Raw genomic sequence first — 12,466 nt, forward strand, 5'->3', positions numbered from 1 at the left:
TGAATATTCCTTTTTTTTTTTTTTTGATTGATTATTATCTGAAACTTTAAGTTTACCTTGGTGTTGACATGCACTATGCTGTAGGTATTATTCTTCAGATTCTGAGGATGTCAGATCCTGGGAGTTACTTTCTTCAGAAAGTTCCTGCTCTTACAGATTGCGTTATGAAGACATTGATCGCTGCTTGAGATCTGAGTGTATTGTTACTGATGTCTTTGGAAGGTCAAGTGAGCCCGTATATACTGAAAGTACTCCTATAATGCCAGGTATATATTTTTTCCCACTTTTTCTCTTCTGTTCTTCTCCCAGATCCTAAAATGAATTACTCCATAATACAGATACAAAGGGAAAAAAGAAGAGGGAAATGATTCACGATGTATACTTGGGAAATAACATCTTAATTCGCATGAGTATGTCATAGTTGCTGAATGGATTTTTAGTATCCTAAAATATTAGTGTTTCTATAGAGAAGCTAGAACATAAGTAAAGAAGTTGACTTATATTGACTGTCATTACTGATGTTAGAATGCACATACAGTTAGATGATTATTTTTATTTTATATGACCATGTGATGTTTGATTGTATATGGTAGAGGTTGATAATTCTATTCCATATCTTTATGTTTCACCCTTTGTTTACCTAGTAATGACCAATTTCTGTTGGGTTAGATATCTGAAATCTGCTTTATTCATTGCGTATTTGAGCATTTTACATGGAATAGGCTGTGTCTAATGTACTGTTTTGTCATCAAAGAAAATTTTCTTCCCACTGTTCTCACTTGAGAGATACTGAGCTACTCAAATGGATGATAAACAGCATGAAGGGAATGCAAGCATAACTAATTGCTGTAATGTCTTTATCACTACTGTCCTCAAATAATTGTTCCATTTACCATTTTGGTCAGTCCCTATATGATTGTCTTATTACCTTAAATGGAAAATTCACCTTTTATATAACACATCCAACTCATGCGTTGTGGGCCCTAGTACTAGCTATCTCATTCTCTCTTTCTTCATAAATCAAGCAATGTTGGACCCTCCATCAACTCTTGTTTCCTTATTCAGATTTTAATTCTTGTTTTTCCTCTATCCAACAAAAAAACCTATATACCCTACTATCAATGTTAATATGTGTTTGCAAGTCCATAAGGACAATAATTGGAGGATTGAGTGAGCACAATTCTTTGTTTTCTGAGCTGACGAGTCATGCAACTTACATTTCATGTTACTTGCTTAAAGTTGCCGCTATTTAATCAATACAATTTCCACTTGGCTCTACTCAGGAGTCATGTTATCCTTTAATATTTATGTAGGAGTTGTTCTATCAAATTAATTTCTTGCTATCTTCAGGAACACCTAGAATTAATAAACTGGAGATTGAGGGAAGAGGATTTCACACTAATTTGTATGCTGTTCGAGGAGTTTATAGTGGAGGAAAAGAGGGAAAAAGCAGAATACAGTGGCTTAGATCCATGGTTGGCAGTCCTGATCTCATCTCTATTCCAGGTATGTCCGTCAGGCTTACTCTGTGTCTCCATAAACTTCATTATATGCTATCCTATTATCATCTTCTTAAGCATGTACATGTGACCTTGTCTAATAACTATCATTGTAACCTACTTCCTCCGTTTCTATTTAGTTGACGCGTTTGATTTAGGCACATATATTAAGGAGAGGAGAGAGAGTGAGAGAGAATGATAAAACAAGTGGGGTAGCTTGTAAATGCAAGGTAAAAAACTTACCCCAAAAGGAAACATTTCAACTAAAAAAAAACTTCCTAAAAAGGACTACGTGTCAACTAAAAAGAAACGGAGGTAGTATTAACTATCATAGTAAAACCTCATCATTGGCAAATGACATTCATAGTGATATGATAGATCATTTTATACATAGAAGATGATTATGTAGAATATGTGGTCTTTCGTCCTTAAAGAACAGATTAATGGAAGAGTTTTATTTAATGTGTTGTATGGGATCATCTTTTATATTAAGATTTAATAAAGGCATTTGAAACATCATATTGAATTTATAGCAGGATGTAGCATCGTTGTGTCATTTTAGGCTCATCTGTGCTGGAGAATACAAACATTATTCTTAGCCTATTAGGGAGCCCCCCAGGAATTGGCTGTTGGAATAGAACTTGGCTGGGGTTAGGGGAGTATCTTGTGTCATTTCAATTGTCTATGGTTAAGAAGCTGCTGAAAAAATGTCAACCAGGCTGAAGTGTGTTAAATTTCATTTCGAGTAAATAGTGTAGGAGAAGCTTTTTGAATCTGTCTATTGTCGCCGTATGGATAGTGGGTACTCTAATCAATTGCAAACTACCATATGTGATGTGCTATGAAGTTTCTTAAATTTTATATCTTCATTGAAAGACTTAGTGAGGCTTTTTTCAAATCTGAATTGTCAGAATTTTGCATTATTGTTACTGAACGTATACTTAAGTCACTAACAAACTCCGATATGCATTATGCTCATCGGTATTCACTAAGCACAGCATTTATTGTGACTGTGAGAACCTTATGAGTTATGATATTTACTATTTCAGGAGAAACGGGAAGGATGTATGAAGCTAATGTTGATGATGTGGGGTACCGACTTGTAGCAGTATACACCCCTGTGAGAGATGATGGAGTTGAGGGACACCCGGTCTCGGCTTCAACAGAGCCAATAGCAGTTGGTAAACACTTCTGTAAATAGATATTCATAGATTATTTCTTAAGAAGTTTGCTTTTGTTTAGTTTTCTTTCCCTATCATTTTGTCTGATGCAGAACAGCAGTTATCTTCTTTTTTTATACCCAGTTGGTTTGCTTACAAATCATATGGCTGTCATAAGATCATATTATCTCCTTGTGCTTGTGATTGCGGAACAAATCATTTCAACATCATTGCATAATTTGATTCCATCGATGCCCCTTCCCCTTCCCCCCCTCTAGCTGTTTAATGTTACTTTCAGTCACTTTTCATTGAGGAAAGTTCTGAATGTTTTATGCTTACATGATAGATCACTGTACCCTTGTAATTTTTATTTTATTTGAAAGATACCCTTGTAAATTCTAATAGTTCCTAAAATCTGACCTTTTGCCTTGTTGCTTGCAGAGCCTGATGTTCTTGAAGAAGTGAAGAAAAAGCTTGATTTTGGTTCTGTGAAGTTTGAGGTACTAATGTGCTCAATACAATTTAATTATTTTGATATGAAAATAATTTGTAGCTCAATTAATATATTATAATGATCTCTTTGTGGTCATCATTTGTCTTCCAAATAAGGCCATGCATGAATTTCAAAATTATGGGTTGTCTTTTGATCATCCTGTCTTTCTGTGCCAATAGTTTATTATCTGTCCTCTCATGCATAGGTGGTCAATATTATTAGCTTTCACCCTTTCCATTTCCAATTAGTGTATACATGTTAATAATTTTGGTCCTGTAAACAAATGAATTTTAAAAGTCCACAAGAAACAGAATTTGTACCTTTCTGGTCCATGGGGCGACTTTACTTACTGTTAGAACAGTTTTGTTTGCCAAATCTATAATTGTAAAGTTTCAACACTTTAAACCTGATTGTCTGGAGAACAGATGAACAATATTGTCACAATTCGCGTAAAAAGATACTCCCTCCGTCCCTTTTTGATCTACCCTTATGCCATTTTTGGTGGATCTAAATGATGTACCCATCTCATTTTTTTTTTTATTATTGAAGGATAACATAAATAACCCTTTTATCTTCATTTTCTCGTCTTTATTTGGTGATCTTCCTATATTACCCTTTATTTTGCAAATATATTTCTGCAAAAGTTAGCTTTTCCATGTGAATTTGATTTTCCCATGTATTTCCACTACTTTCTCTCTCTACTTTTTTGCTTCCAATGTGAATTTAGCTTTCCCATGTACTACTACTACTTGAAGTTCCTCCTTCCCCTTCTTATCCTGTTAAAATTGGTCATAAGGGTAGATAAAAAAGGGGCGGAGGGACTATTATTTTGGGCCAATATGATATGGAATCATAGGCCATTTTGAGGTTGAATTTCTGAATCAAATCCAAATGTGTATTTGAAGGAATCAAAGTACATTCACAAAGGCCCATAGAGTTCCAGAACAATACTGATAATTTGCTAATTTCATTTGCTTGAATGGTTTAAGACGGTTCTAAAATTCTCACAAGTAGTTGTGCTTTAGGCTTTAACAAAAGACCCAAAATAGTATTATTTGGCTAAGTTACTGTGGTCATTAGGAACACAAGACATACTCTCTGTCTTGTGTTATTTTGAGGTTTGTTATCAAAATGCTCTTGTTATCCAAATATTTGAGGAGGCCACACACTTGTTGATCATTTTTATGAAGCCCATATCCAAATATAAGTTCAGCTTATCCAAGTGTTCGTGCTCATATCAAAAAATAACCCATGACAAGAGTATGTCATCATTTTTTGTGAAGTCCATCCATAAAATCAAATCCTCATTATTGTTGATCTTTCCTAAGTCTTGCTTTTCTAAAATAGTTTATTCCAAGATTTGATGAAGAATACGAAGGGCCAGAGGGTGAGTTTCTTTCCACGAGTTAGAATGAAATTATACTCCCCGATCTTTCTTGCCACCACCAACCATATTTACTACACGCTAAATTTTGCAAACTTCAAATAGATATGCCGGCATCCGGATTAAAACAAATTAGCTCATTGTGTTGCTGGAGGGTGAGTTTTTGAGGTCTGTTGTCGAGTTGGAATAACCAAATAATCATTGTTTCCAATTTAAGTAATTATAGAAGATAAGAAAACTCAAGATTTAAGTCCGGGTAAGTTTTGGAAAGCCAAATCATGAACCTCAAACCAAGATTATAAGTAGAACCAAGATTATAAGTAGAAAAACCAAGTTCTCTTCAATCCATAATATTTGTGCTGCTTCAATTAAGTATCATTGGGTGCTATTCAGTATCAACCTCTTTAACAAGGAGGAAATTGGGGTTCTTTTTCTAGCAAATATTTTAGTAGGGAGAGTGGGTTTTTGATCAATAAATTTGATAGAGATTGTATTTTTTTTGAGTACTTGAGTGCAAATTGAGTGAAACTTGATTAAGGTTTAAGAGTTGTGGGGTTTGAAGTAAAAAGGGTAGTGTGAGAGTGTTAGCAAGATATGATATCCAATTGAAGTCAGTTACTCATTTAGTGGGTGCCGCTAGTCTTTTCTTGTAGCGAGCACCTGCTCAATGGTATCTCTAATGACTTTAGGCACTCATATCCTTCTACCTACATTAAGAGGGTTTTGCAGCTCAAATTATTGACTTTAAAATTTTTTCGGAACTTTATGTGGTATCTTAAGGCTCTAATTTTTCCTATATTTCCCACAAGTACGTCTCTTTATGGGCTTTCAACACTACCTACTTGTGGCTCTTGAATTAAACATGGTATTTCTCATTATTTGCAATCTACATCCAAAATGACAAAGTAGAGAAAATGCCAGAATAAAGTTATTTAATGAGAATAAAAATAGCTTGCCCTTTTGTGTCTTTAATGCAGTGTCTTAACTTGATGAGTCTTTCTTGGATCAATGTGGATTAGTGTGTAAACCGTGCCAATCTTGACACCTTCATAGTACAACTCGTAACGATATCCGTTAACTAATGAACGAACTTGACTTATCCTATAACTCAGCAACCCCGTGTGGAAAGACCTCTTTCACAGTTTCACCTCAGCGAACCTCTACACTTTGAGCTTCCTAGGAATTAACCTTGATTCAAAAATGTACTAGAGACTTTGTCATCAACATGGAGCTCCTTTTTGATTTGGAAATCATGCCACTTTTTGTTTCAAGCCTTACACACACTAGCACAAACATAGGTTCTTCCATTTTATGCAAATCCAATTACCTTTGCTCAGTGGTGCTAGCAAGATCAAAGTTTATCTTCTTGATCACCCATTGAGTTTGATTCTTTAACTCAAGCGACACAACTTCCCATAGACAAGCTTGTAAGAAGTTCCCAATTTGAGTCTCCAAAGGCCAAAGAGCTGCATTTACCTTCTCTCCAATTTTTCCTATATTTTGCTGCGGTCTTTGGGAGAACCGGTTGATAAACTATCAAAGTAAAGGAAAAGACCCATGATAAACTTTTTCTCTTGGTTGTAAATTTGGGCTTGGCTGGTGATATGCAAGACAACCTTGTGATGAACTACATCTTCAACATCTTTTGGAATGTACCATGAGCAAAGTGAGAACCCCCATCACCAATTATGGTTCCTGTAATTTCAATTCTCAGGAAAATAATCTTCTTAAGCACCTTCATTGCAACTTTGTGATCATGAGTAAGAAGACAATGGCCTCAACCCATTTCAATACTGCACTAGGAAAGGGAATGAGAGGAGGGGAAGAGAGAGGGGTGGGGGTGGGGGTGGGACATATCGGATGTTCTAATCTAATGTGTGACCCTTTTGATGACAGAGGGGCTGATTTTGGTAATCTAGTACGATACATAATTGTTATCTAATGCTCCAAGATGACTAAAAGTTACAGAGCTATTAATCTCACTTCATTATGATTCAATATTCAAACATTAAATCTCACTTCATTAGAAGTGGGCATGATATTTTGCTTCAATTTTCCTTCAATCTCACTTCATTATAATTAAAATTCAAAGGCATGTGGACCTTTTCCAGTGTGGTCTGGTTAAGCTTAATGACTTGTACTGTTTACTACAGGTAATATGCAACAAGGCTCCATCATCCAAGAAGGTTGCTACTTCTGCTCCCTTTTTTTTTTTTTTTTGTATATTATTAAAATTTTCTTTTGAATTGATGATTTAAAATACCATATGACATCCCAGATTTTGGATACTGGGGGACTTGAGAGGAGAATGCTTGAAATCAACAGAAAGAGAGCCAAAGTGGTGAAGCCTGGTTCTAAAACCTCTTTCCCAACTACTGAAATGCGTGGCAGTTATGCTCCTCCATTCCATGTAAGTAATACTCAGGTTGGCAGAATGTCACTTTTTGTCCATCATATCATTTTAACTATACTACAGTATTTTGATAATGTTCTTTTTCATTGTTTATGTCAGTTGGAATAGTGGCACATGAGTATTGTCTTTGCTTTGTTCCACTATCTCAAATCCATGTGTTAAGATGTATCAGGATACTAACTACGTAATTATACGCCATACTATTAACACGATTAAAAGATTTTAAACCAGAGCAAAACAGTACATAATACCTTATCTAGCTGCTGTGAGTTGTCTTTCTCTTTTAAAAAGAAAGTGTTTAGTTAATGTTGCCCTTGCTAGAAGATGAAACGCCAACTTTATCTCGGTCAAATCAGTTTTTTGTTATTGCGAGATTAGTACTTAATTCTTTAAATTTTGAACGTGGAGCCTGAAGATACTTGATAAACATATGATGGTGCATTGATGCCATAGTTTATATGGTGTTTCTTAATGAGTACTCTGTTATTAATTTTGCTAACTGATGGTAATGTTTGTAAAGTCCGTAATCTGGTGGTATTGGCCTTGTTTTGTAATATTTGTAGCCCAGGAGAGAGGTCTACTGTTCTCCGAAATTGCAAAGTTGTACCTTAGCACATACTTCTTTTAATGTACATTTTCTTTCTCCTGTCTATTAACCTATACTAAAAGCAATCCATCTATAACACTTGTCATTATCTTGTGAAAAATTTTCCCGTCTTTTTCACTTTTCTCTGTCTTTTTTTTTTAATTTTTAATTTTTAATTTTTTTTTATTATTATTTTTTAATCCTATTCTATATATACCTAAATAAAATATTTCTGAATATATTTATATACCTTATATTTTGTAATATTATTGTAAAAAATATTTAACAACCGTGCATTATTGCACGGGATTTTAACCTAGTTACATGACTAATTGGAGTGAAGTATAAGAGAGGGTACTCAACTTTGCCAAAAGTTGGAGATTGGGTACTTAACTTTCATTTATTGCAGTTAAAGTACTAAACTTGTACTCTTACCTTTTTTTTACTTGTTGTAGTCGGTAATAGACAGCATTTAATAGCAATTTTTTTTTTTTTTTTTTTTGCCTTATGTCTGATACTAAGTTCAATAATTGTCAGAGTAAGCATTGCAAATCAGATTTTAAAAATATAGTCGTATAAGCTTAACAATATACTAGTATAAAGATGATGAGTATTGAGTATGCTCCATTATCTTCTTGTTTGAATTATTTCCAAAATAACATTATTTATGACATTTTCATTATTTCCCTTTTAACAAATTTTCTTGTTTAATTTATTTTGAGTAAAAATTACGGAATATTTCAGTTGAGATAAGAGAAGATGCTTGCAAATTTACAATTTCACCACTTCAAATTCAATCAACAATAAAAAAAGGAACTTTAATTCATTAAAAAAAAAAAAAAAAAAAAAAGAGAAAGCTGAAATTAGTTTTTTTTTTTTAGCTCAAATTTGCAACAAATAATGGGAGAGGCTGCAAATTTAGAGAGAATTGAAACAATGGTAGTAGTAGAGATTTTTTTGATGGGTTTTCACCCGTTTCTTTAACTAGTGTTTTATGGCAATCTCGTAAGAGGCGTGGTTTGTTTTTTCTCTCCTCTTTTATTTTTTTTTTTAATTTGTTCATGATTAATTAATTGAAGCATATTCAAGTATTATTTGTGTGATTAATTGTCTTTAATTCATTTTTTTTCTTTGGATTATTGATGGAGCAGTGTTGGGAGAAGAAAAACATCAATTCTCTTTAACCAAGGCAATTGCTCTGATATTCGAAAATCAATTTTTTTTTATAAGTAAAACCGGTTGTAATCTGTTAATAGAGGTAAACTCATCGGAATATTCCCTCTGGCAAGTACTCTACCAAAGTTGAGTACCCATTTTGCAACAAGTGAAAGTTGAGTACCTTATTTGCATCTTCTTTGATAGTTTAGTACCTAGTATTGGGCTTAACTCTGACTAATTGACTACTACAAAGCCATCTAAGTAATGGTGAGGACAAATACACTGCAACTGGAACCAAGACTTAATATTAGATTGTGATTTAAATTTAAAATTGAGATTTAAAGTTTTATATTATTTTAAAGAATAAGTTACTCCTCCGTGTTATTTTTAGTGACACAGTTTGATCGACACGTAGTTTTAGGTGATTTTACTGACTTTAATAAAATAAGATGTTAGTGGGGTAGGTTAGAGGAGTGAGAAATGATAAAGTAAAAGAATGTGAGAGGAAGTGGGGACTATAAAAGGAGTGAGAAATGATAAAGTAAGAGATAGTGGGGTGAAGATATATTATTAAAATGTAAGGAATTTCTAAAAGAGGAAGTGTATCACTTAAAAAAAAACAGTCGTTTAAGGAAATTGTGTCACTTAAAACACGGAGGGAGTATTAGTTCTTGCGAATCTTATTCGTGGGTTGATGTAGATTAAGATGATTTAGGACAAAAATCATCCAATGCATAATCATAATCTGACCTTTATCTGAAGCGTGATGGACTAATACATTTTTCTTAAAAACAGGATCTGTCAATTGGTGTATTACAGATTTTCTCAGTTTGTTTTGGTTGGAAAAGTTTTAATCATAACAGGTTACTTGTTTGATCAGGTGGAGGTTTTTCGCAATGATCAACACCGGTTGAGGGTTGTGGTTGACAGCAATAATGAAGCAGATATTATAGTGCATACACGCTACTTGAGGGATGTAATTGTGCTTGTTCTCAGAGGTTTAGCTCAAAAATTCAACAGCACATCCCTAAATTCTTTGTTGAAAATAGAAACATAGGAACTTGTTCACAGTTTCACACAGCGAATCAATGTAAAGGTCATTTTCATCAGTCTGAAGTAAGGTTTGTTTCATATCCGTTTATTTTCTAACTTGTATCGAAATTTTCATTAAAATTCATCATAGACAATGTCAGGTCGTGTAGCTAGAAGTTTGGCTCTGTAAATTTATTAATTTATGACGATGAATAGAGAATTCAATGATGTTTTAATACTATATGTATATCATCGTATATTTTATATCTTCTTATGTTCGTCATACATTCTTCTATAGGAAAGTTTGATCCAGGTTATCAGCTTTTTCCCAGCAGCATCCAACAAAGCACGATCATATAAAAACATTTCAATGATATGAGATAATCTCAGAAAAAGCCCCACATACTTAATAAGGGAAAGTGATGCACATAAAGCTTTTAAAAAAAGTAAATATTAAGAATTACTCCGTAATAAACATTAATTGTACTGATGCAGCGATTCATGCATGTTATGAATCTTTAAATTCATTCTATTTTAGAAAGTATTTATTAAAGCTTGATTCGTGGAGGCGGATGCACGATCCGCATGGTGTATCCGCTCTAAAGTACAAAAAGGCGGAATGAACAAGCAGGTATATATTAAAGTACATGGGAATATAAAAGAACATAGTGTTCATTTATAATGTACATGGACATATACATAAAAGAATATAGTGTTCATTTATAATGTATATTAGATTTTTGTGCAACAATTTGGTATATTATTTTTGTATAATAATATAATTATTTTTTTTATATAATGAAATAGATAAATAGTACTATAATTATTTTTTTTTACCATACATTAATTACAATCATTTCAAATTTTTTTTTATACCAAATGTTCACTCTCTTTCCAAACAAAACTTCAAACCCATTTAAATTCCTCAAACCTCAAGCAAAATTTCAAGAAATTCGAAATTTTGAGTCCAAAATTGTTCAAGATGACAGATAAAAACGAAAGGTAAGACCAAATTCGACATTCATACTTGTTTATTTGACATTCATACTTGTTTATTTTGTGTTTGAGTGTTTGTTTTTTATAATTTTGATTGAAAATTGTAATATTTGATTTTATTGGGAATTAATTGCGATTTTGATGTTATTTGTTGTTGCAATGAGAAATAAAATGAAGTTCTTGAAGAAGATCGTCCAATTAAACCAATTTTGAAGAAGAAATTAAAGCAAGCAAATAGACAATTTTAGAAAAGGTTGTAGATTCAAATAATACAATGTACATTAAAATCAAAACGTTTTGCGTGAGACTGGACTCACGTGAGTCCGGGTTCCTTTTTTAAAAAGGCGCGGGCCTGATCAACCCGACCAAAGCCCGCGCGCCATTTTATAAAGTGTCTGAATTTTCGATTTCGTTTTCATCATTTTCATAAAATTTCGTGCGCCGTTATTTACTGAAATTTCATTTCGTCGAATTTCAACCACTTCATTTCCTCAAATTTCAGAGAATTCAAATTTTCAAATTTCATAAAAAAATGGAGAAATCAAATAATAAAATGATGATTGAAGGAGATTCTGATTCACCTATAGAATCAATTTCTAGCTCAATTACTGCTGAAAAAGGTACAATTTAGTTCATAATTTTGATTGTATGCAATTTCGAATCATATTTAAGAATTTCAAAATTATATAGTTCATGATTTCAGATTGTATCATAGTGAATTTGAAATATGAATTTCTACTTATAATTCGCATGCAAGCCAAATTGAATTTTAGATCGTAGTAAATTTCGATTTAATATCATATCGTATTTAAATTCGAGTTAATTTCGACTTTTTATAAGCAATCAACACCAATCGAATTTCAGATCGTAGTTAATTTCGACTTATTTGAAAATCAGGCTTAATTTATATTCCAATCGAATTTGAAATCAGGATTAATTTGTATTTCACGAATTGTATATATTACATGTCGCAGAATATAAATTTTAATTTTAATCCAGTTTTTTGATAATTTTAGAATGAAATCCAAATATACTAACACTAATGATGAATGCAGCAGATAATGTAATTTTAGGAGACAATATCAATGAAGAAAGAGATGAAGATGCTGCAAGTATAATAGGTATACTTGATTAGGGGATTTTTCCCCACCAATCACCATCTGACAAGTGGACCAATCAGGTTCCGCCATGTGTTCGTCACATGGGCCAATAGGAGCCTGCCACGTGTCAAGCAATGATCCGTCCACTATGGACCAATTACGACACGACACGTGTCCTTCCCATGACACCTGGGATAACCGGTCACCTAGGCCCAACTTCCGAGGGAAGCCCAATCAGCCCAAGGTTAACCTAAACCTAGATTGACACGTTTCCTGAGGTTATAAATACCTCCCTTAATCCTCATTAAGGGAGATAACACTAAAAAACGCAGATTACTCACATTAAACACTCTCACCTAGAGAGACCCAATCACTTTAATTTCCGCATTAATTACTCCTTAATCAAGTACTAACTTGACCGTCGGAGGCGGATCTCCAATCATCCGGAGCATCCGTTTGTTTTGCAGGTACAGGCGTCTGGTTCCAGTCTCGGAATTGTAACTCTCCCGCAGGACATTAGAAAACCCCAAAACATCTTGGCGCCGTCTGTGGGGAGAGTACTTATGAGATGACATCCACGTTTGTACCGGCTCCTGAAGAGAGACGTCCCCTGGACGACCCTCTAGTTCAGTCGGACCACGATAC

The 12,466-nt window shown here is 33.7% G+C and overlaps 1 protein-coding gene across 4 annotated transcripts in view; it reads left to right on the top strand.

Moving 5' to 3' along the window:
* LOC110733220 (187-kDa microtubule-associated protein AIR9-like) overlaps nucleotides 1-9,994 on the top strand; it is a 47,769-nt gene extending 37,775 nt beyond the window's left edge. For all 4 annotated transcript variants that reach the window (XM_021913234.1, XM_021913236.1, XM_021913235.1 and 1 more), the window contains 7 exons: nucleotides 85-266; nucleotides 1,351-1,506; nucleotides 2,549-2,680; nucleotides 3,101-3,159; nucleotides 6,690-6,722; nucleotides 6,815-6,946; nucleotides 9,574-9,994. In XM_021913234.1, coding sequence (XP_021768926.1) covers nucleotides 85-266; nucleotides 1,351-1,506; nucleotides 2,549-2,680; nucleotides 3,101-3,159; nucleotides 6,690-6,722; nucleotides 6,815-6,946; nucleotides 9,574-9,750 — 871 coding nt within the window. In that variant the 3' untranslated portion in view covers nucleotides 9,751-9,994. The remainder of the gene's footprint in view (nucleotides 1-84; nucleotides 267-1,350; nucleotides 1,507-2,548; nucleotides 2,681-3,100; nucleotides 3,160-6,689; nucleotides 6,723-6,814; nucleotides 6,947-9,573) is intronic.
* Nucleotides 9,995-12,466: the final 2,472 nt, after the last annotated feature.

Source organism: Chenopodium quinoa, unplaced genomic scaffold, assembly GCF_001683475.1.
Source record: "Chenopodium quinoa cultivar QQ74 unplaced genomic scaffold, ASM168347v1, whole genome shotgun sequence".
NCBI classification, from domain to species: Eukaryota; Viridiplantae; Streptophyta; class Magnoliopsida; order Caryophyllales; family Amaranthaceae; genus Chenopodium; species Chenopodium quinoa.